Source organism: Colias philodice, chromosome 12, assembly GCF_061535455.1.
Source record: "Colias philodice isolate Cphi_HAF_F1 chromosome 12, ilColPhil1 Martin Lab GWU primary, whole genome shotgun sequence".
In the NCBI taxonomy this organism is placed as follows: Eukaryota; Metazoa; Arthropoda; class Insecta; order Lepidoptera; family Pieridae; genus Colias; species Colias philodice.
Window position 1 is genome coordinate 1775844 of NC_143097.1, and position 24481 is coordinate 1800324.

A 24481-nucleotide genomic window follows, 5' to 3' on the forward strand; every position below is an offset into this window, starting at 1 on the left:
GCTAACATTATAAATTAAATGAGAATTAAATAAATTGGCCGCTAAAGGGTTGAAAAAGGGGATTCTTTTTTCGGTTAAAACCGCACGGTACAGCTGGTATATAAAGTCTAATTAATATGATACAAGTTCATACATTTTATATCTCTTCACGTAAAGAATAGTACATTCTGAAACAAACAAGATATTCATGGTCAATGCTAAGTTATTTACAATGCCATCCATAAGAATAGGTGCCATATATGGCATCATAGGTAGCTGTTAATTCAGACGAATTACTTAATAATAATTTTGGTGTAAGAGAGCAAAACAAAATAAACAGCGCGACATCGTTATGCAAAAAGGTTTATAATTCATATTTTTCAAATGACAATTATTATTTGATATAATAATAATATAAAGCATAAAACACACAAAGGTCATTGAGTCTCCTATTTCTAATTGAATAATTAGTTAGTTTATAATATAAACGATAACTTTTTAAGAAATAAATAATTACAGTTCTACCATACTTGTACATAATTAGAATATATTATATTAGTGTTTAAATATTATTATTTAAAGAATAATATCGCTGAAATGGGTTCTTAGAATTCCTCGCGAAAATATGGCGTAAACAAATGATGCTAGTTTCTAACGTCACTTTATTCTGGCTGAAAAATATATTTTGCCATTTATAGGCAAACACTGATATTTTAACAAAGTGAGGTAAAAGAAACAAAAAAAAAGACGTGTGGCACTCGGGGACTGCCGCGGTAAAGCAATTGCATAGCATGCCTTCAAGCCACACCTCCGTGTCCGTCGGAGTGGGGAGCGTGAGGTTTTTTCGTTACGGAATTTCTCGATTTGGTCCCCGCGCTCAACGCCCGCGATAGAAGCTATGCAATAGCTTAACAAGAGGTTGGATTAAACATGATAAATATGAGTTGACCATTGAAATTTAAATCTTCATGTCAAAAAAAGGATATTACTTTTGATTATTATGCCAACTTTATCACAACCAGATTTAATTACGACAAAAAAATGGTTTTTCTAATACACTTAAAGTATAAACATTTAAATTTTAAACATATTAAAATATCCCGTTACTCCGTTTTTCCCCGTAAAACCTGGCTTGTCCTTGATATTAGCATGACCATCGAACCGTGTTTTAGAATACAGGACCAATTAAAAAAGCCATTGAAATCCGGTATTACCATAACAAATATTTAAATACATATACACTTTAGTCATTATTACAGAGATCGGTCACGAGTCACGACGTCTACGTATAAATAAATCGTATAATTTAGCAAAAAAAGATGAAAATAAGTTTTTTATTAGTGTATCTGAGTTTTAATTACGTGTTCTGCTATGAAGTGCCTCGGGCTCAGTTTGAGGCCATTTACCCTAAAGGATTAAAAGTTTCTATTCCCGGTAATGTATTTTGAAACTTTCTTTGCTCTCTCAATTAAGGATTAAAATAAATGCAACGTTAAATAAGGCTTATTTTATGTTTTAATATGTAGTACTTATACACTATACTGACATTAAGTCGATATCTAATATTCTAATATATATATTATAAAGGCGAAAGTTTGTAAGGATGTATGGATGTATGGATGTTTGTTACTCTTTCACGTAAAAACTACTGAACCGATTACAATGAAATTTAGCACACATATAGAGGGTAACTTGGATTAACACATAGGATAGGTTTTATCCCGGAAATCCCACGGGAACGGGAACTATGCGGGTTTTCCTTTGAAAACGCGGGCGAAGCCGCGGGCGGAAATCTAGTTGATAATAACTAGCTATTAAAAAAAAAAAACAATAATAAAAGACAAACAATATAAAAAACAGACAAGTAATTATAATATAAACTGTAATACGTGTAGAATGATATTGCACAATTTATAGTATGTTATGTATTACATATATTATGTACTACGCTATAAACCTGCATTCAATGTAAGTTGTATGTTAGATGTATCGCAACACAAAAATATACTTAATATTATAAAGGTGAAGAGTTTGTTTGTTTCTTTGAACGCGCTAATCCCAGGAATTACTGGTGCGATTTGAAAAATTCTTTAGGTGTTAAATAGCCCATTTATCGAGGAATAGAGGAATATAGGCAATGTATCATCAAGCAAAGACCAACAGGAGCGGAGTAAAGCGGGTAAAACCGCAGGACACAGCTAGTTGCTATATATAAATTAAAAACACGAGTGTATTACATGATTCGAATCCATACTAATATTATAAATGCGAAAGTAACTCTGTCTGTCTGTCTGTTACTCAATCACGCCTTAACTACTGAACCAATTTCCATGAAATTTGGTATAGAGATTTTTTGATACCCGAGAAAGGACATAGGATAGATTTTATCCCGGAAATCCTACGGGAACGGGTTTTTCTTTGAAAACGCGAGCGAAGCCGCGGGCGGAAAGCTAGTATTAAATAAAATAGTTATCAAATTAAATTCGATTTATGTAGCTTTACTGTATACAAAATCAATTAATGCTCAAAACCACAGAACGCAATTAACATAGCGGTATGATAATATCATCAGTAATTGGTATCTATTAATTTAAAATAAATAATACCTATGCAAAGGAAATAAAACATTTCGGTTTAAAAACGTCTAAAAAATTAACTTGTTTTGTAATATATAAGCATAATGTGACCATAAGGTTTTAATAACTGACAAAATACTAAAGTCTACATTAAATTTAACATTTCAATATTTCCATGATCAAATCGAATCGAAATATTTTAAATACTTCCACTATATTTTTTTTTTCTGAAAACCATATGTTTGTCATAACACGTTTATGTTTTCGAGTTTATTAAAGGCAAAATATAAATATTACTGGTCAGATTAAACTTTCTATATTTTATACAAATTAAAGAAATAAGTTATAAGAAGTAGATTTTAACGATTGATGGAACTAGCTGTGCCCCGCGTTCTAACCAGCATTTCTTTGCTTCAATCGTTCTTAGCGTCATGATATATTTTGAAGTGAAAACTTCTTTAGCGGCGTTGAGCACTTTTTCTGTAATCGGTATAAAATCTTAAACTCGCGCCAGGACACGTGACCTGATCGAAAAAGCGTAAGACGGATGGATATCAAACATGCTCAACGTTAATAATCAAGTTTTCACTTCTGCCGGCACTCCCGGAGTGCAACCCGTCTTTTTTTTCCTAAACTCACTCAATAAAAAGGAGTGAGTGAACTGAGATTAACGCGATCAAGTACTCTATAGATTAGAAGGAGTATTAAAAAATGTTGTGGGGTTTTATGAAACCACGGTAAAAGTGAAACTTAGGCACAAAACGTATTTGTACGATAATTATCGTACATTACACTGCTTTATACCTACTCGGCAGCCGACCGTCACGCGACATGCGCTACACAGACCAAAAAGTTTGAGACGATGTAATAAAAGTTTCACTTTAATGCCTCAGCCCCCGGAATCACAGACACATTAGAAAATCTATTATTGGGGTTAAAAATATAATTTGTTGAAAACTCTAAAACATTCTAACACGTAAAATCACGAATTCCAGATGATGGTTTCTCGCTTGTTGCCTTCCATGGCAAACTCAACGAAGAAATGGAAGGTCTAGAAGCCGGTACATGGTCTGCTGATCTCAGCAAACCAGAAAACGGTCAATGGGTATTTAGAGATAATAATGTTGAGCTAAAGATTGGTGATAAAATATACTTCTGGACGTATGCTATCAAGGATGGCCTGGGTTATAGACAGAACGATGGTGAATGGACTGTTGACGGTAAGAATTTAAATAAATAAATAAATAAACAACATCTAATAAACGAACAACATCTTTTTTTAGTCTTTTTAAGTGTGAAGATGTGCTTAAAAACCAATATTGACATATCTTCGATGATTGAATTAGCAGTGAGCAATCCGGTAATAAAAAAAAATAGTTTTTTCCGTTGTTCATAATGTATACATTAAATTAAACACAGCTAAAATCGTAAAGTTTACATTAAATCATCAATTGTTTAATTTCCATTACCTAATGCAAAGCTTCCTTCTATTAGCATTAATTAAATGCCTGAATTTGTTAATAATATTTAATTTAATTATCTCATTATCTGATTATATTTATAACTTCTAACGTAACATACTTAAGCGAACCAAATCAAGATGATGTTAATCATCATCAACAGCCCATATGCGTTCCCACTGCTGGGACACGGGCGTCTAGGGGGTATGACACGATTTTAATAACTTATATTACTATTCCTTCCAGGATACGTCGACGAAAATGGCAATCCCATTAGAATAAACGAACCACCAACAGAGGCTCCGTTCACAGACCCTCCTACCGACGCGCCTACCGACGCGCCTACCGACGCGCCTACCGACGCGCCTACCGACGCACCTACCGAAGTTCCCACCGAACCTCCTACCGAACCTCCTACTGAACCTCCTACCACCACTACTACTACCACTACCACGGTGGCACCTCCATCACCAACTACAGAATTCAACACAGACCCGTACAAATACCCTTGTAAGATATCCTTGAGTAAAGTGACGACTCCCGGCTTCGTTTGTCAAGGACAGCTACTGTTCGAAGATACTTTCGATGGGGATCTGGATAAGGGAAGAGTTTGGACTCCGGAAATCAAAATGCCTGGAGCACCTGTATGTATTTTTTTATCTTTTTGATTCAAGTTTCTTATTAGGAAAATGATTGTACATGAACTTTAACATTACGTTTAAATAATGTGTTTCTTTTCTAATGATTATTCTGGTCACATCTTAAATACTTTATTATTTCTTTATTTAGCTGACTCTTTACTAGTGAGCTCCCAATTACTATCAAACATCTTATTTAATTTTACAAAATTTTCAGGATTACCCATTCAATGTCTATTTATATGATAGAAACGTACGCACGGACAGTGGTAAATTAATTATAGAACCAATGACCTTGGAATCAAAGTATGGTGATGGATTTATCTGGGGATCTCTGGACCTTACTCAAAAGTAAGAAATACAATTTGCCTCTTTTATAATTTTATACATACGTATTGAAACCTTGTCTGTACATTTCTTTTTTATTTTATTGCTAAAAACATACATACCTACATACAAAATGTCTCTTAAAATTAATTGAAGCAAAAGTCGCGGAAGACCATCCTTTTAGCAGTACTCTAGTATCGGAAAACAGAAATATATCTAATAATAAGAATCACATTTAAATTTTTATACTCTAGTCTTATGTTGATTATGTCATTGTCTTCACTGTATTTTTCTTCTTCTAAAAACAATTAATAAAAAACAATGGTACCAAGTTTGGCAAGAAAAATATCTATAGAATATATATATATATCTTACGAATTTTTCTTATAACAAATAATTATCGAGAATTAGTTATTAATTAGCGACTAATTCGCTTATGGATTATTCATTATAATCCATCAATGGTAATTAATTATTATGAACAAGTTAGGAAAATTGGGCTTTTGTACAAAGGCTAATTAATTACATATTTGCTGTCCTTAATTACACAGTTTTTGCACCAGTATTAGATACTTCATTAACTCTACATAATAAATATATCAAATTAAAAACAATTTTTGTATTTGTATATTCTTTTTCGCACATTTATTTTAGCATATTGCAACTTACGTCATTTGAACCATAGGTACATTTTATAGCTAAGTCTATTGATCATACAATAAGATCAACCGAATATTTTTTTTAAATTTTCGGAAATTATAACTAGTTGTTGCCAACGAAGCAAAAAATCATTTTCAAATAAGAAATTCGTTCACATTTGTATATTAATTTTGATTAAACTTCATCTAGCAAATACAGCGTTCCAACTTCCTAATTTCCAACTCAAAATAGTCCCAAACTGAATGTTGAAATGCAAATGTCCAATACAGTTGTTACCCAACCTCATACGAATCTGTCAATTACCAATCCCATTGGTACATACCTACATTGTACATAACAATATGGTTATCTAAGATTTTGAATAATTTCAGATGTACTGGTAAAATTGGATCAAGGGAGTGCTATCGGGAAGCATTTGGTCCTGAGATCCTCCCGCCGATAATAACCGGAAAAATTAACAGTAAAAAACGATTCGGCTTCAAGTATGGTAAAGTGGAAGTCGTAGCTAAAGTACCTCTTGGAGATTGGCTGATACCGGGTAAGTTTCGTTGATTGTTTGGTTTTTTACGAGACTCCAAGTAGTTTAGGATGGAATCACCCTGATTGAGCCACCCTAGTTTTGATGTGTCAAATAATTTGCTTATAATATGTCTGGCTCAAATTTTCCTCATAATTTGTGATTTTGTTACGTGTAGAAAAAAGCGTTCTTGAACAAAAAGTAAACGATATCCTATTTAATGCTCAGTTAGCATTTTGTGAAAGACAGTCTTAATTTTTATCTTTCTCTTCATTTAGTTTATGCCTTTATTATATTCAACCAGCATTCCCAGACACAGGAGAGATTTCCCTAGCACCTTAAATACGAAGTCTCAGGATTTATTATTCAAATCACGAAATCCATTGCAATTTCGCATTACAGAGATCCAACTGGAGCCATTATATAATGACTACGGAAGACAGCAGTATGCGTCTGGCCTTTTGAGAATAGCCATGGTTAAAGGGAACGTTGAGTTTGCCAAGAAACTCACTGGAGGCCCTATTATGTCGGACGAAGATCCGTTTAGGTAATTTCTAGAATGACAATTAATTTTTCTTTTAACATACATGATAACTAGCGGTCCGCCCCGGCTTCGCCCGTGGTACGGTCTACATGTTTAAACTGTCCTATCTCTCAAGTTGGATCGAACTGCACATGGTGTGCGAATTTTATTATAATCGGTTAAGTGGTTTAGGAGTCCATTGAGGACAAACATTGTGACACGAGATTTATATATATTAAGATTAATAAGTCTAAAAAATAAATTGCGACAATTCTATGTTCCAAAAAATGTAACTATAAGTTCAGATTACCTACACTGAATGCCAAAAATCAGTTAACAAATTATTCTTTTTTAACGATAAATTAATAAATTTTGCTCGCTAACCGTTTAGCCCAGGATAAAAACTTTATAATAGTATGTCACTCAGAAAAAACGATTTCTATTAGCGAAATAACTAAAAATTGTATAGTTAATTACTGAAGGAAATAGTAAACTTTTTGACATACAGGCCAAAGCTATAATCTTCATTTTTTGTCAAGTCGGTTAAAACTAGTATTAGCTAGAATATTTTCACGTAACGTAAGAATTTGAGTCGCATTTTTACCATCGCTTCCTTCACTGGAACTCTCATTAGGAAGAAAAAGTGCAGCTCGGATGAATTTTTTCACTCTTAATTATCTTAATTGAATACCTTTTTGAATAGTGAATTATCTTTAGTTATACGGTTAATATATCTTATTCAATTATGATAGTTAACATTTGCTCTCTTATTTCAATGTTGAACTGATTTAACACGCTTTTATCACCTTCACGTCTTGTACGTTTTTACTTTTTACACTGTTTTAGACTCTGCTTAGACGCCCTTTAATTGGACGGATTTAATTGAACTTTTGTATAGTTATTTAAAAAAAGGCTTACCAACTAGATACATATTTTTTTGTTCAAACAATTCAAAATTAACTTAAAATAAACATTAGTATTTACGTATCTAAATTACAGGCAGGCACGCACCGCTTTAACAATTTTTCAGAAAAGTTAAATTATAAATTGAAACTAAAAAGTAAAAACTTAAATTTTATACAATTTGTTTAAAGTTTTAACAATATGCTTTTTAAGGATCGGTGACAAGAAAATAATTTAATGGGTTTAAATTTACTGTTTATCAACGTTTTGGTATTGTAGCCATTAATTTAAATAATTATTTTACAGGAGCATGTATTTAAAGGAAAAGATTGGATACGATAATTGGAACAAGGCATATCACAACTACACCTTAATTTGGAAACCAGGTATTTTTCCTGCTTGTGAAATTTAAATTATAAAACGTCTATGAACTAATTTTATATTCCCTTGCACTGTGGAATTTTGAAATCGGTCCATGAGACGAATATCTTAAACTCTAATATAAAAATTCCTGGAATTTTTTTAAACGTATTCATCAATAGTACCTAAATTGGCTACATTGTTAAAAAAATGCAGTATTTTTTTGTATTTTTGACATATTCTCTTATTGTTTTAGATTCAATCGAACTATACGTGGATGGTGATAAGTACGGGCAAGTGGATGCCGGGGAGGGTTTCTATCAGGAAGCAGCTAAGTATCACGTAGAGGCTGCTAATCATTGGCTGCAGGGATCTGCTATGGCACCTTTTGATGAAATGGTAAAATTCCTTGAAATTCTAGGTAGAATGTAATGAATTAATAATTGCTTTGCATCGTCTTTGGTTTAAAAACGTAGTAAACGGTAAAAAAGGCGGTAATTGTCAACAGACCAATTTAATTTCTGTCTAATTTTAATTAAATTTTCCTTAATTTCTTTTATGTTTTTAAAGTTTAAACTTAAATACAACTCATCATATTTTCGATAAAATTTGCTACAGATAAGAACAAATATTATTTGATAAACATTTAACAGTAAGTAACAAATATAAAAATAAAAAATCCAAACAGACTAGCATATTTTAGTATGTAAGTACATCATCATCTATGTACAATGTAGATCATTTTTTCATTTACAATACAATTTTTTTTTATTTTTCAGTTCTACATCTCCCTCGGGTTACGAGTAGGCGGTATCCACGACTTCGCAGACACTCCAAACAAGCCCTGGAGGAACAGGTCCACCAGAGCCATGTTCAAATTCTGGAAGGCCAGGGACCAGTGGTTCCCAACTTGGTTCACGGATACGAGCGCTTTGAGAGTAGATTCTGTTAGAGTATACGCTTTATAAATGTGATATATTTATATTGAAATAAAGTTATGTGTATTTGTAATTGTTTTTTGTTGTAAGTATCCTTGAATTTTTTCTCCGAAGTTAAAATGAGTACTAAAATTTTATGGTTTGTTCATCGGATTGATCTTTCGATCAATATAATAATTAAATTTCATAAAAACGTTTGTGGCAAAAACCTTTAGTTTTTTGTATTGCGGTGCATTTGCATAAAACGCTAGAGCAAGAGCATTATTTCGTGATCATAATTTGACATAGTGGGGTTACAATGAGCATTCGTTCGTTTGATTTAAATGCCACATGATGTAAATGCACCGTTGCAGAAGGAAATAAAAATACTAGAACATAGTATGAATTGCCCTAAGAATGAATTGATATTTCAAAAATTAGACATAAAACTTTTGAAATACATAAATAGGAGGATCGCCTACATATAAATCCATACTTACTAAACTTATAAATGCGAAAGTAACTCTGTCTGTCTGTCTGTTACTCAATCACGCCTAAACTACTGAACCAATTTGCATGAAATTTGGTATGGAGATATTTTGATACCCGAGAAAGGACATAGGCTACCTTTTATTGCGAAATATGTACCTACCACGGGTGAAGCCGGGGCGGACCTCTAGTAATAAATAAATAATCATGTATCACACTTTGAAAAGTTAAAGATGAAAATGATAATGACCTTTTTATCCTATTAATATTATAAATGTGAAAGTTTGTATGGATGTATGGATGTTTGTTACTCTTTCACGCAAAAACTACTGAACCGATTACAATGAATTTTAACACACATATAGAGGGTAACTTGGATTAACACATAGGATAGGTTTTATCCCGGAAATCCCACGGGAACGGGAACTATGCGGTTTATCTTTGAAAATGCGGGCGAAGCCGCGGGCGGAAAGCTAGTATACAATAATACTGATGAAGTGTAAAAGCTTGTTCTTTAAATAAGATTTATCATCTTTGAAAGAATCATTCTTCATCTTCATCATTACTTATAGGTATAATGATTAATAATCTATACTAATATTATAAAGCTGAAGAGTTTGTTTGTTTGTTTGGACGCGCTAATTTTATTTAAAATATTCAAGGTTATAAAAAAAACTTGATTGCAGAAAGAAGCAGTCCAATTATTGAAGAAAAATAAGCGGATAAAAAAATAATCCATTTTTTAAATAAAACAGGCTTTACATGAAGTAAAGTCGAAAATATTGCTCGTAAATAAATATAAAATGCCATATAATTAATACTCTATTGAGAAAAAGATTAGCGTACGCACCAGAAAACTAGGAAATCATTTTTAATATTCGCTCCGTTTTTCCCGCGTAAAATTATTTATCCAACGTCAAATCATGTAAAGCATTATGTTATCCGTTAACAATAGGGAATATGCATAAAATTTGAAATGGCCTAAAATATTTTTTTCTCGAATACTTATTAGTTATTATCTTAATATAATAATGAAAAGGATTTTTTTTATTTACTTATTATTTAAACCCTAAAATAATATTCAAAATGTGCAAAATAAGGGAGCGAAATTCAAACTTCCAAAACGTGCCACCACTGGTCGAACGAAATGTGACGTCATCTGACAAGACCTTGTATTCATCACTCCACAGTACAGCGTTTGAACTGCTTAAATTTCATTTAAGTATAAAAATATCTAGAGTATTTTGAAGCCCATTAATTTTTTTTTCTACGTTATAGAATAGTAAACTATTAATTTAAGACAAAAAAGAAAAACATGAATATTCCCCACTGCTTAACGTTTTATGACATCTCACATTTATTGACATGTTTTTATACTGGCTATATTCTATTCTATACCAATATTATAAAGCTGAAGAGTTTATTTGTTTGAAGGCGCTAATCTCGGGAACTACTGGTCCGATTTGAAAAATTATTTCGGTGTTAAATAGCCCATTTATTGAAGAAGGCTATAGCCTATCATCACGCTAAGACCTACAAGACCGGAGCAATGCTGGTGAAACCGCGGAGCACAGGTAGTAATTTATAGGTAAGATATCCGATTTATGCATTTCATACTAATTAATAAACATCTTTTTGGACCGATTCACCGATAGACTTCCTTCTTCAAAACATAAAAAGTCGTAAAGGTTTTTTCCATAAAAGTTTTTAACAAATAAAAAGGATATACTTACCAATTATCACGAACGGAAGATCAATCGCACGAACAACCGATTAAAACGGGAAAAAAATCAAAGATACGACAAAAAAGAAACACAAATTCACATAACTTTATTTCAATATATATTTATCTTATAATATCTGTACTAAACTGAACTATTCTAGCTATTTATTTCTTCTACTTATAAAGCTATAACTTTAACATAATCTACAACTAGTTCAGGATCATCCCACGAGTCGATCCATTCATCTCTTTTATCCCAGAAGTTATAGACCGCTTTGGGATCGCCATTCTTCCACGGTTTAGGTGTTCCATCACCAGTCACCAGATCGTCTGGGAATTCGAAGAAGCCGCCAGCAGCCACTCCGAAGGTAATGTAAAACTGGAAGAGTTTAACTATTAAAACAATAATTGAATTTGGTACACTGTTTGGTTTTTGTTCATTCAACAGGTTCTAGTTAATGACAAAAAAATACCATATAATATTAAGCTATTGCATAGCTTCTATCGCGGGCCTTGAGCGCGGGGACCGAATCCAGAAATTCCGTAACGAAAAAACCTCACGCTCCCCACTCCGACGGGCACGGAGGTGTGGCTTGAAGGCATGCTATGCAATAGCTTTACCGCGGCAGTCCCCGAGTGCCACACGTCTTTATTTTTAAGATAACGCAATATCTGTAGTCAATAACATGGCTCATAAAAGTAAAATACTAGGCTACAAATCGTTTCGTTATAAAATAGACAGAATTTAGAATTAACCATATTCTACAACTGAGTGAGACATAGATATAGAAAACATTTGTCTGGAGAGTGAAAAGGAATGTAAAAATAATTACGTAATCATCAAAAGGTGCAATTTTGGGAGCATCGTCCAGCAGTTTGTACCAGTCCCCTCTGCAGTTTCTCGGTAGCCAAGACCTGAGACCTCCAGAGCCCGGTTTATATGTCACCCAAGTTTTTCCATCCACAGCCAGTTCTATTGATGCTGAAACCCATTTATTTAACTAACTTCAATAAAATGAGGAGGTTCTTAATTTGACTGTATTGTTAGCGTTAATTGCTTCAGAGCTTTCGACTGGTAGAACCGATTTAAATTTTTTTTTTATTAGAAACTACCTTCTGATTGGTCCCAAATGTTGTATAGTTATGAACATTGGAAGACGGTTTAGTTTTTGGAAAGAAATAATTATTTATGATCATCACAACACTTATCTTATTACGATTTGGTTCTTACAAGTAAATAGGTATCGAAATAATTAAATTTCAAATAAACGATGACATAATGTATTAAGAATAAACGGCAAGACATTTTGATTCATTTGCCTGTAATCTTTTTGTTAAACAAAATTATTTGTAAGATGAGGAATAGGTTTTTCAACTACTACAAGTATTTAAGCATATCACGGGAGTTATTGACATTCTACAACATGCTTTCAAATACATAAATTGTGTTAATGCATTAATTTTTTTGGTACAATTAGGATTCCATAAGATCATATTAACGTACCGGCGAATAACCACATAACATAGATCACTATACCACAGAAACTACAACTAGATAACAAAAGTTATTAAATACCTGGTGACCATGTTACTGAATAGTTGTGAAAGTCATCGCCCCACGATCGTCCATCGGATGTTTCTTTAGAGTAAAAATCAAACGCACCTTTACAATGTGAGTTTAAAACGGGACCTCCTTTTAATACCTGTTAAATAATATCTTAATTCATCAAAATTCTGAAGAAAACTGTTTTAGTCTATTGAATACGTAAAGGCAAAAAGAAAGAAAGCATTTATTTTAATACAAATATAAATAAATAAATAAATATTAAAGGACATTATTACACAAATCGACCTAGTCCCACAGTAAGCTCAATTAAGGCTTGTGTTGTGGGTACTAGGCGACGATAAATATAATATTTTATAAATACATATAAAGATTTATCACCCAGACCCAAGAACAAATAATTGAGTTCATCACACAAATATTTGCCCTGACCGGGGATCGAACCCGGGACCGTCGGCTCAGTAGGCAGTTACTTTACCACTGCGCCAACCGCGTTGTCAAATAAAACAGTAACACTATAAATTAATACAAGGTAAATTATAAAAAGTAAAAAAACTTAAATTGAGCTGTCGTTAAGATATGCAGAAGATATTATAACGATTAATTGGTTTCATTTTAGCTATTAGGTAAAATACGTACCTGACTATTAAACTTTGGTTTATTTAGCTCAGTATTACCTCTGACCATGGCTATTTTTAATATTCCAGAAGAGTAATGTAAACTTCCATATTTATTGTATAGCGGTTCTAAAAGGATTTCTGAAATATTTCGTATAGAAATTGATATTTTTGGTTTTATGGCATAAAAAATTCGATTCGAGTCCCGCCTCGTGATCGAACTTTTTCTATTCTATATAAATTTATAACTCTATATACATAAGAATAACTTTAAAACAAAAGGAAATTAATTTTATACATATACAAATCTACAAAAATGCATTTATTTTCAGCAGTTTTTAAATTTCTCGTAAGAAGAGCAGTTAAAAAAGCAAATGTATTACATAATAATTTATTACAAATATGTACCTGGGTAGAGCCAATCGCCGATAGGTAGTTTTGCTCTAATATGTATTGTACCATATTTGAATGCAAATTTAGATCTTATCCGTCCACTCACTATCGGTGGTAGAATATTTGACCCCATGGCTTTAGCTTTACAAACACGACCCGTACAGCTGAAATAATAGCACTATCATCATTCACCTTCATTGTATTGCAATGAAAAGTCTCCATATTTTCTAAAAAAGCAATGCACCAAAGCTTAAATATTACCTATACTAGAACCACGCTACTATGCACGCTACCTATCGGTGAAATCGGGAATAAAATTGGCTGTGCCAATTAGTTTTTGTTTTTATCCCTAACAAACAGACAGACGCCGACGAGCATTTTTTTACCGACTTCAAAAATAATAGGAGGTTCTTGATTCGGTCGGTATATTATTTTTTGAAATAGAATTAGTATGTAGTGATTAATTTAGAACCATTTATAAATCTGCTATTATAAATACATACTCACTGGTCAGGTCCAAAGTCCCCTTGTACAAACTACTTTCGTCAAACCCGGGTAAGTTTTGCTGGAATTTTGGCCGAATATGGAGTGAACCATTTTCTACAAAAACTGTTGAGTTAGCACCTTCCAACTTCTGATACGATATGAAGGGATGTTCCTGTAATAATAAACAAAAATAATATACAAATCAGAAGGCAAAAAGTATAAACAGTATAAGATGAAGACTGTTATCAAACTGAAAGATATTGCTTCTTAAAAAGAATTAAATTGCTATTCCAGAATTGTTTTATGTGATAATAAACGATGAACTCCATTAGGTATCCCTATATATTTATTTTAAGCAGTTATAAAATATCACTTACCGGATGATCATAGGGAATATACTGATCAATGTTCCAGAAATCTTCGCGTAATGTGTCAAAGTTCTCCTCAAAAATTACGTCATCAGAACATACATCTCTCCCAGGAACTTTGGATATGACGAAACATTCATTTTTCTTAACCACTGGTTTAATTTCTTCCAATGCTGAAGAAATATGATGTTTTTTAATAATAATCAAAAAATTAAAGCAATGCTTTTGTTTGGATTGATCACAACTCACTGTTTCACAATTCACTTCAATTATCTGCTGCTAAGAAAAAAATAATTTCAGCTAACTTCAAATAATCTTCCATTTCTTGGCGAGGTGCATGAGATAATAATAAATGTCTAAACACACAAATAGTGTGAAACCTGGTTATACATTTATGGGCCCTCTTCACAATGTGCAGTGTTGGGCGAGTAGAGGCAATCACGACAGTGTTGAGGCCCTAAATGTAATAGACATAGACATCATCCGTCATTGTAGATGTTTATTTATAATCGCTGTAATGACGGCACACATCGAAAATCATTTGTTGGGTCAACGCCACCCATTGTGAAGAGGGCCAATATGATGTTGGATATTTTTTATCCCTCACAAAGATTATCGTGATATTCTCTTTAAAAACTTACCACGTATCTTTACGCTGACCATATCACTATATCCTTTGCCCAGGATCTTTGTTATATACGAAGCATCTGTTATATTATCATCGAAGAGGATGTGGAACTTTTGAGTCACAAAGTATGTACACATGATGGTGTCGTTTATGTTCACAATAAGGTTGGGCTTATCCATCAGCCATTTTCCATTTGTCTTTTGGAACACAATGTCCCTTGTGTATCCATCGTAGTCTAAGTTTTTGTCGTAAAACACAGCTTCATACTGGACAAACTCTATTCTTGGGTCATCTGAAATATAAGCAAGAAGAAAGATTTTTTTGCCATATATACTTTTAATTTAATCATAGAATGAAGAATGAATAATCATAATCTTCTATTTGTTGACAATAAAAGTTATAATTATAGAATACTAGCTTTCCGCCCGCGGCTTCGCCCGCTTTGTCTAAAACATAATAAATTATATACGAAAACCTTTCTCTTGAATCACTCTAGGTATCTATTAAAAAAAACCGCATCAAAATCCGTTGCGTAGTTTTAAAGATTTAAGCATACATAGGGACATAGGGACATAGGGACAGAGAAAGCGACTTTGTTTTATACTATGTAGTGATAGTGATGTAAGATAACTGATTTTATAATGCTATTATGGTTACGTATCTTCTATATTATTATCGTGTACAAATCGAAAAATACAAGGAAAACACGTTTCAAATACGGATACATAACAAGCGTAATATAGTATGCGTATTGGCTACTATTTATTGAGATAAATAAATAAAAAATCGTATTTTGAATAAAGAATAGCGATCATTTTGTTTATTTTCTATGCGTGACCAGTAGGTAACATAAATAAAAAAAATACCTTAATATCTCTAAGCAACACATACCTGGTACAGAAATTTTCAATCCCTTAGGTTTAAAGGCTTGTACAGTTACATTAAATTCAAATGGTTCGTCTGCAAGAGCTAAAGATAGCACAAACAACAACCACAGTGGTTTCACTGCCATTTTGCGACTGAGGTCAAAAGGCAGATAGCGAGCTATGTGGCTATCAAATACGTAATTTTAAAGCTAAATATAACCTATTTTATATTTATAGTCCTTGTGCTAAATGAGTCTTGACAAGTATATGCAGGAATAATGATGATGATGATGAAAAAGGTTTTTTTATGGCAGACTGTAGTAGTAGTAAGCTTGTATAAATATAGTAAAAGGTCATCAAAGGTAGTAGGTCATAAAGGTAAAGAGTAAAAGGTCATTATCACTTATTTAAATGCTCGATATCTCGCTATCTGTCTTTTGACCTCAGTCGAAAAATGGCAGTGAAACCACTGTGGTTGTTTTTTGTGCAGGCTGTCTTTAGCTCTAGCAGACGAACCTTTTGAATTTAATATAAGTATACAAGCCTTTAAACCTAAGGGATTGAAAATTTCTGTACCAGGTATTTGATGCTTTTACTAATAAAATTAAAGTATATTTTTTGTTTATGTTACTGCCCAATCATATAAAATAAGCAAAATTATAAGAAAATACGACTTTTCATTTATTTATCTCAATGAATAGTACCCAATCCGCATACTAAAGTACACTTGTTATGTATCCGTATTTGAAACGTGTTTTCCTTCTTATAGTTTTGTACCTCTACATTACCATTATAGCATTATTAAATCAGTTATCGCAATGTATATACTATAATACTAAATTATTTTGTTGACAAACCGAACATTATGAATATACATCTATGATTTAATTACCTAATTGATTAATTCAATTAATCTAATTAAAAAAGATGGTTATAAAAAATGTAATCTTTTTTTTTCACTGCATAAAGTCTTCCACTGCGTCTGACTGTAAATTCAAAAAGGGGCTGCACCGATTGCATTTTGGCTATTAATTACAAGAACATAATATTACGTTATAGTAAATAATTCAGGATCCTGTTATCAATAGCTGGAATCCTAAAATTTTCGGATTAAGCCTAAAAATTACCAACTCTTAATGGTTAAAGTCTTAACAGTTCTGTGATCATTATTCATTTCTTTTTTGTTTTATAGTTTACTAAATGTAGGTAGAAAAGAGAGTGTAATCAACCAATTTTTCTTCATTCCTTATGAGCCAATCGAGCTCTTTTTCGGAGAGTCTAAGAGCTCTTATTATCTTCTCCCTTTTATAACAACATTATTAATTGAAGTTGATAAAAGTAGTTGTAAGTGTATATGTGGCAAAAAAATATTTTTTCTTTCTTGCTTATATTTCAGATGACCCAAGAATAGAGTTTGTCCAGTATCAAGCTGCGATTTACGACAAAAAGTTAGACTACGATGGATACACAAGTGACATTGTATTCCAAAAGACAAATGGAAAATGGCTGATGGATAAGCCCTTGCGTAGGCTACATAAATTAGCAATCATGTTTTAATTTTAATTTTAATATAAATTCGGGTTTATGATATTATTTTATAATATTGTAAAAATTATTTTGTTACATAAAGCACCTATCTACTAAAGTTATATATGGACAAAATAATTTTATTACATTTTTAATTAAATAAATTGCATTAAAAAAAGTATTTATTTTTCAAAACTTATGAATGCGAATAGCGGTAGTTTTTAGTCGAGAATGCGGGACATTTTATTTTCATCATATTCATCATGGAATTCACATGAATTAAATCGCGAGTGAAAACGACTATGACGCTTTTCAAGTTTCTCAAGTTGCTAAAAATACATAGACTCCAGGTGGTTATAGGATTCATCAGAAATAGTGGTATTTGTAGCGATGGTCACCACGCAGGCTTCTTCTGGCCTCTTGTGAATAACAACAAAATAGCTGTCACCTTTCATTATTTTCACCCTGGCTGGTTCCGATATTGGACCTTCTAGGTCTTTTTTATACGCTAATATTCGTATCTCGTAAAGTGTGTTGTATTTCACGTTATAGATTTTAGCCTTTCGAGTATCTACATTATAGACTATCTCCTCCCGCGGTTCTCCTTTGGGCGCTTTAACTTTATCCATAGGCTGAAAAAATTAGTTTTTAATTAAAAAATAAAGACATACTTGCTACGGTTAATCTCTCTTTTTTAGTATGGTTTATAATACAATATAGTAATAAAGTATTTACCTCTAAAGGTTTACTCTCATAAAGCAATCCTGGCGTCTCTTCCCCATTCAACAAATTTAAATATCCTTGACTGTCTTCTTCGACTTTCCATAGTCTGATCTATAACATAATAATTTTTTAATACAATGAAATTTTACGCTGCAACTTTAACATGTTCAAGTTTTTTAGAATATCAAATTTGACAATGACATTGAAGCTAAAAGAAACCTCTATTCCAAATTTTATCAAAATCAGTTCAGCTATATTATATTGTTCGTTGAAAATGTTTGCTCATTAACATAAATGAAAGACAAAGAAAACAAACAACCTAAACTCAAGACCAAATACAACAGTGGTCTTATCGCTTTTAGCAATTTCTTCCCGACAACCTTTGGTAATAACCTAATAACTGATCGAAGCTCACCTTATAGCCAAGAATTGGATCACTGTCGAAGGTGTTCACTCCTGTCCATTTTATAAAGAAACCAACTGGATCCAAGGCTGACACGCTGAATATCTTTGGTACTCCTATTTCATAAGCACTAACGATTATCCTACTTAAATATAAAATAAATAATACGCGTTTCATGATGTAATGTCTAGAACTGTCGGTATGATAATGAGCAGGATTAATATTTCCTACCAATTTCCGGTGACCGCCAATATTTATAACATATAAAGCATTGAAACCCGTTTATATATAAACGTAAGACAATTTAAAAAAGTTCAATTTGGTTATTAAACATCAAATAGTTAATTGCATCGCCCTGTTCGTCAGGCGGACGAACGGTGCTTCAAAAATGGTACCTTGTGATGATAACGTAATTTACTTTTAAATTCCTCTAAGCTTTAATAATACTGATGATTCAGCTGTAGGATATTAGATTTTTAAAATAACATTTAGTTAAGAAAATTTATGATTGCTTAAACGCGATATGGCCGCCTCTTTGAGGGTTAGGGTTGGGTTTGGGCGAAGTTACTTTTTTAGATTCATTCAAACCACCAGTATTTCTTATTATACGTATATTTACCAACGTAGAGTGACTCGACACAATTTTTGTTTTTAATGTAATGTCTTTTTCGCCAACCTGGCTAAAATTTTGACAGATTCCAATTTCACGTAGATACAACACTAAAATTTTGACAGATTCCAATTTCACGTGGAGACCGATAGAAACGATAGAGGCCCATAAAATAATAACACTCAGCACTATGCCGTCAACTGTAAGCTATCCAACTGAAAGCAACTAAAAATACATAGTCTCCAAGTGATAATACGATTCATCAGAAATAGTTGTATTTGTAGCGATGGACACCACGCAGTCTTCGTCCGGCCTCTTGTGAATAAGAACAAAATATTTGTCGCCTTTCATTATTTTTACCCTGGCTGGTTCTGACATCGGACCTTCTTGGTCATTTTTATACGCTAATATACGTATCTCGTATAGTGTGTTGTATTTCACATTATAGATTTTAGCCTTTTCAGTAGATACATCGTTTATTATCACCTCACGTGGTTGTCCTTTGGGTGGTTTAACTTTATCCACCGGCTGTAAAAATTAAAACTTCATTCATATAAAAGACTTCGATTAGACTGATTGAAATGTCGAACCCCTTAATCCCTTATCCCTTCTTTATTATGGTCAATCATGCAAAAGTTACCTCTAACGGCCTGTCCTCTAAAAGTAATCCTGGCATCTCTTCCCCATTCACCAATTTTAAATACCCTTGACTGTCCACTTTGACTTCCCACAGTCTGATCTAAAACAAAATATTTTTTTTACAGAATTTTTTAATTTCACAACGTCTTCAACATGATCAAATCTTAATATACACATATAAATCTCGTGTCACAATGTTTGTCCTCAATGGACTCCTAAACCACTTAACCGATTATAATAATATTCGCACACCATGTGCAGTTCGATGCAACTTGAGAGATAGGATAGTTTTTAAGAAAAAAAACGTGAACATGTAGGTACCACGGGCGAAGCCGGGGCGAACCGCTAGTTTTCTTTAATATCAAATTTGACACTGTCATTGAATAAAATAAAAATCTCCAAAGAAGATTTTAAATTTAGTGAAAATCAATTCAGTTCATTCAATTCAACGAACGCCTGAAATTTGGTTAAAATACATCCTTATGTATTAATTATAGCTATCCACCCGCGGCTTCGCCCGCGCTTTCAAAGAAAACCCGGCATAGTTCCCGTTCCCGTGGGATTTCCGGGATAAAACCTATTCTATGTGTTAATCCAAGTTACCCTCTATATGTGTGCTCATTTTCATTGTAATCGTTTCAGTAGTATTTGCGTGAAAGGGTAACAAACACACACACATCCTCACAAACTTTAGAATGATAAAGCAAAACTAAGAAACTATTCTTAAAACTAAATAGAACTGGCAGTCTTATCACTCTTATCATTATGCGATTTCTTTCTTTGGTAATAGAGAACCTTAATTAATTAGCTCACCTTATAACCAAGAACTGGGTCTCGGTTGATGCTGCTCACAACTGTCCACTTTATAAAGAATCCTACTGGATCCAAGGCTGACACACTGATTATCTTTGGTACTCCTATTTCATAAGCACTTACGATTATCCTACTTAAATATAAAATTAATAATACGCGTTTCATGATGTAATGTCTAGAACTGTCGGTGTGATAATGAGCAGGATTAATATTTCCTACCAATTTCCGGTGACCGCCAATATTTATAACATATAAAGCATTGAAACCCGTTTATATATAGGCATAACATAATTTACAATATTATGTCAATTTGGTTTTTACACATCAAATAGTTAATCGGATCGAGACCCTTCGCATTCGAGGTGTTAGGGTAGTCGTATCGTAAGATAGAAATGAATACGTAAATATGAAATTTTTCCTTCAATTAGCCTGCGGAGATGTATGTGCTTAGACACGACACGCCTCGTGTGTACCTAAACGTTGTCCTAGTATCTCATAAACAAATTCTTTATTTCAGATACCATATGCCAAGTACGTGAAAAATAAAATTATTGAGTTCAATATCCTCTTTAATAAACAGAATAGCATCGCTTACAAACATTCAATATATTCTGAATATATCAACTATTTTTCTTTCTATTCATTATTCTTAAATTAAAAATATAATTAACCGTCGTTTCTTTTCCATTTCATCAGAGTTATTTCGTTCGAGTAAATTTTGTTTCTTTTAAAAAAACGAATTATAGATGTGTGGATATGTTTCTTTTTCTTTCCCTGCCACTGCATCTGTACGTACTGATATTTGACATCCAGTCAGAGTCCTTGTTACTGAACTGAAATAATCTGCATAATCTAACAATTTAATCCTCATAGGTTCTGACAGAGGTCCGTTAACGTCAATTTTAAAGGCAAGAACTCGTATTTCGTAAAGCGTGTTATATTTAACATCAACGATGGCGTTCTTTGAATCAGCGTCGACGATAATTTCTCTCATGTCTGCATTAGTATTGTTTATTCTGAAATCCTGTAAAAAGATGATAATTTTTTAACGCTACATAGCTACATTGGTAGTGATTGTATTTTTTAGGTACTTCTTTATCAATCATTGAGTATATTGCATTTAAGAGATCTTGGGTAAAACTAGTAAAGTGTCTCATAGGAACAGTCATAGCTCTGACTCTGTTTTAGTTTTCTTCAACAAAGTTTGATAGAGATCCAGATATATTTAACTAAAAATAACATATAATTGTAATTTTGTTTACTTTGCAACTCAGTGAACATACTGTATAAGTATTGATAATAATGCACTTTTTGATAACATTAACGGAAACTAGAACAAAACATCACAGTCAATAGCAATCGTGAATAATTTATGTTTTACTTGCTTCTGAGTTTCATCACAGTATGCTATAAAATAATCAGCTCTATATAGCTCTAAGCCGTATATAGCCCTGTGATAGTCAAGTCTCAAGTTTATTAATTTCAGTAGGATAAGTGGTTATTCAGATATTATTACCTGTAACGCTTTATCGTTCCTTACTAATGCTGGAAATTCATCTGCGTTTATTAGCTCTGCTTGAGTCTCCGATGACTCTGGTACCTTAGATAGTATTATCTGAAATACCACAATTGGGTATGTTGAGGTTTGTGTTTGTTAATAATAGAATTATGGACTAAAGGTAAAGGTTATTGAAGGTAAAATGGAATCCCAAGATTCTTATCTGTCCTTTATTTCTTCACAGGTTGTCGTTAGGGTGTCAGGTTAGAGCTATTACGCACTGTCGACCAGTCGCCGGCGACTCAGTCTCTCGGCGACCAAAACAGAGAAACTAGGGGCAGGAAACCAAGCCGAGCGACAGTATTATAAGTACATTCGTGCAGAATCCGGTCATACAAGAGTCGCTACGACAGTTGCTTGCAGTGTGAACGCTCCCATTTGAAGCCGTGCTTTTATTGGTCGCCAGCGACCGCCAGTCGCCTGTGCGTCGCCACAACGCGGCGAGTCGCCGAGTCGCCTGGACGACTGACGACTAAGTGCGCAAGCCCCTATTTAAACTATAGTAAGTCACAGTCGCCGGCGACTGAGTCGCCAGCGACTGCAGGTCGACAGTGCGTAATAGCTCTTAATCTATGATCAAATGAAATTTAGAAACAACTGTAAAAGCACAGAATACATAATAGTAGCTAAATGCTACAGAACGGACACTCTCCGCCTCCCGCCAAAATTAAATACCTCACCCCGCACGATCAGTCTAAAATGGTCCACATTTTTCTACAGGGACGATACGCAACGAAGATTGACAACATTAATCAAATTGACTTAAAGTAATTTTATTATTTTGGATTTGTGATTATCGTTTTTTGTAGAAAATGGTTAGATATTGTGCTGTTTACGGATGTATTTCATCAGAAAAACGCGAACTTTTTTACGCTAGTCACAAATGTGCCAACCATAAAGCGTTAACCTAACACACACATTTTCAGTCTCTACAGTGTGAATGTCAAAACGATTATTTTGTACGGAGTGTCCGGAGTGTGGTAAAAGGTAAACAAGGTTTCCAAAGACATGATATTATGGTACAAAAGCGTTTCCAACAGCATAATGCAAAATCTTTGATTTGCAAACGTATCAGTGACAATGTCTATCAGATGGACAAACGCACAGACCAATTTCTTACGGATTTTATAAGCTTAATAATTACTTGATTTAGCCTACCTTATAACCAATAACAGGATCATCGTCCCTCTGGCACACTGAGCTCCATTGCACAAACACGCGTGAAGGCTGCATCGCAGTGACAGAAACTTTCTCGGGGGCATCTAAATATCTCTCACTTTCCGCTAAACCTTTCGTACTTGATACCAAAATAAGACTAAGGAATACTCTCAACATGTTAGCAATTAATGCAAATTCTACTAAAGATACTACTAGATTGGGTATTTCAAGAGATAAGCAAATTGTAAATTGTGTTGTAAATGATAGGCGCCCCAATGTCAATTTTCTTGTGTAATTTCATAAATCCTCAATTTCCGTATTATCAAGGTTCAATTAATGACACACTTTTTTTAACTTCACTTTAAAATTGATAAAATCACACTCAATTGACTGCAGTTAAACAATATAGCAAGTATTTATAAATTGATAAGAACATACAGACTAAAACAAAGATAACCTTTGTACAACGTAGTTACAACGAAACAAATAATGATTTTGACTTTAATTTTTTTCCGAAAAAAAATTCTAATAACACGTAAACAAAAATGCTATATGTAATTGTATAGTTGCTTCGAGAGCATTAAAAATTTACAACTAAATCACCTACGAGCATTTTAACTCAGACAAGTAAAAACAAACCAATATAAATTAGACTTGACAAATGTGATATTTGATAATATAAACATCTAGAATCTTAATTATCATCTGTGGTGTCATATTAACTCTCTTCATTCGTATCCTTACCTGATTTTAATCGATAAAAAGTATTGTGAAAGATTTTGTTGATTCGTATCCTGGAGAATATATTATGTGGATTCGAGGGCAAGAAACAAAATATCAGCAAAACATCATCATTTATATCATAACAACATTATATTATTAAATTTACTAAAATTCTCGTCGATACTTTTTAACCGACTTCAAAAAAAAGGAGGAGGTTATCAATTCGGCCGGTATGTTTTTTTTTTTTTTTTTTTTTATGTATTTACACCGATTACTCCGTGGTTTCTGAACCGATTTACGTGATTCTTTTTTTGTTCGATGCGGGATGGTGTC

The 24481-nt window shown here is 33.0% G+C and overlaps 4 protein-coding genes across 4 annotated transcripts; 1 reads left to right on the top strand and 3 right to left on the bottom strand.

The window, feature by feature from the left end:
- The first annotated feature begins 1226 nt into the window (after positions 1-1226).
- LOC149483795 (beta-1,3-glucan-binding protein 1-like) lies at positions 1227-8954 on the top strand. Its single transcript, XM_089701951.1, has 9 exons — positions 1227-1413; positions 3551-3775; positions 4262-4659; positions 4871-5004; positions 6012-6178; positions 6560-6704; positions 7890-7969; positions 8200-8342; positions 8723-8954. The coding sequence occupies exons 1-9, from the start codon at positions 1299-1301 to the stop codon at positions 8909-8911; spliced, it is 1596 nt and encodes a 531-aa protein (XP_089558077.1). The 5' UTR covers positions 1227-1298; the 3' UTR covers positions 8912-8954.
- Positions 8955-11176: 2222 nt separating this feature from the next.
- Positions 11177-16150, bottom strand: LOC149483796 (beta-1,3-glucan-binding protein-like). The gene is made up of 9 exons (XM_089702016.1): positions 16020-16150; positions 15142-15420; positions 14510-14673; positions 14150-14304; positions 13662-13810; positions 13276-13394; positions 12649-12775; positions 11906-12054; positions 11177-11451 (listed from the first exon to the last, which is right to left on the bottom strand). The coding sequence occupies exons 1-9, from the start codon at positions 16138-16140 to the stop codon at positions 11251-11253; spliced, it is 1464 nt and encodes a 487-aa protein (XP_089558142.1). The 5' UTR covers positions 16141-16150; the 3' UTR covers positions 11177-11250.
- Positions 16151-19407: 3257 nt separating this feature from the next.
- On the bottom strand, positions 19408-20887 carry LOC149483797 (uncharacterized). Its single transcript, XM_089701244.1, has 3 exons — positions 20710-20887; positions 19898-19996; positions 19408-19785 (listed from the first exon to the last, which is right to left on the bottom strand). The coding sequence occupies exons 1-3, from the start codon at positions 20872-20874 to the stop codon at positions 19483-19485; spliced, it is 567 nt and encodes a 188-aa protein (XP_089557370.1). The 5' UTR covers positions 20875-20887; the 3' UTR covers positions 19408-19482.
- Positions 20888-21270: 383 nt separating this feature from the next.
- On the bottom strand, positions 21271-23744 carry LOC149483798 (uncharacterized). The gene is made up of 3 exons (XM_089701995.1): positions 23426-23744; positions 22226-22324; positions 21271-21733 (listed from the first exon to the last, which is right to left on the bottom strand). Exons 1-3 carry the CDS (start codon positions 23600-23602, stop codon positions 21437-21439), a joined length of 573 nt encoding a protein of 190 aa, XP_089558121.1. The 5' UTR covers positions 23603-23744; the 3' UTR covers positions 21271-21436.
- Between the last annotated feature and the right edge of the window lie 737 nt (positions 23745-24481).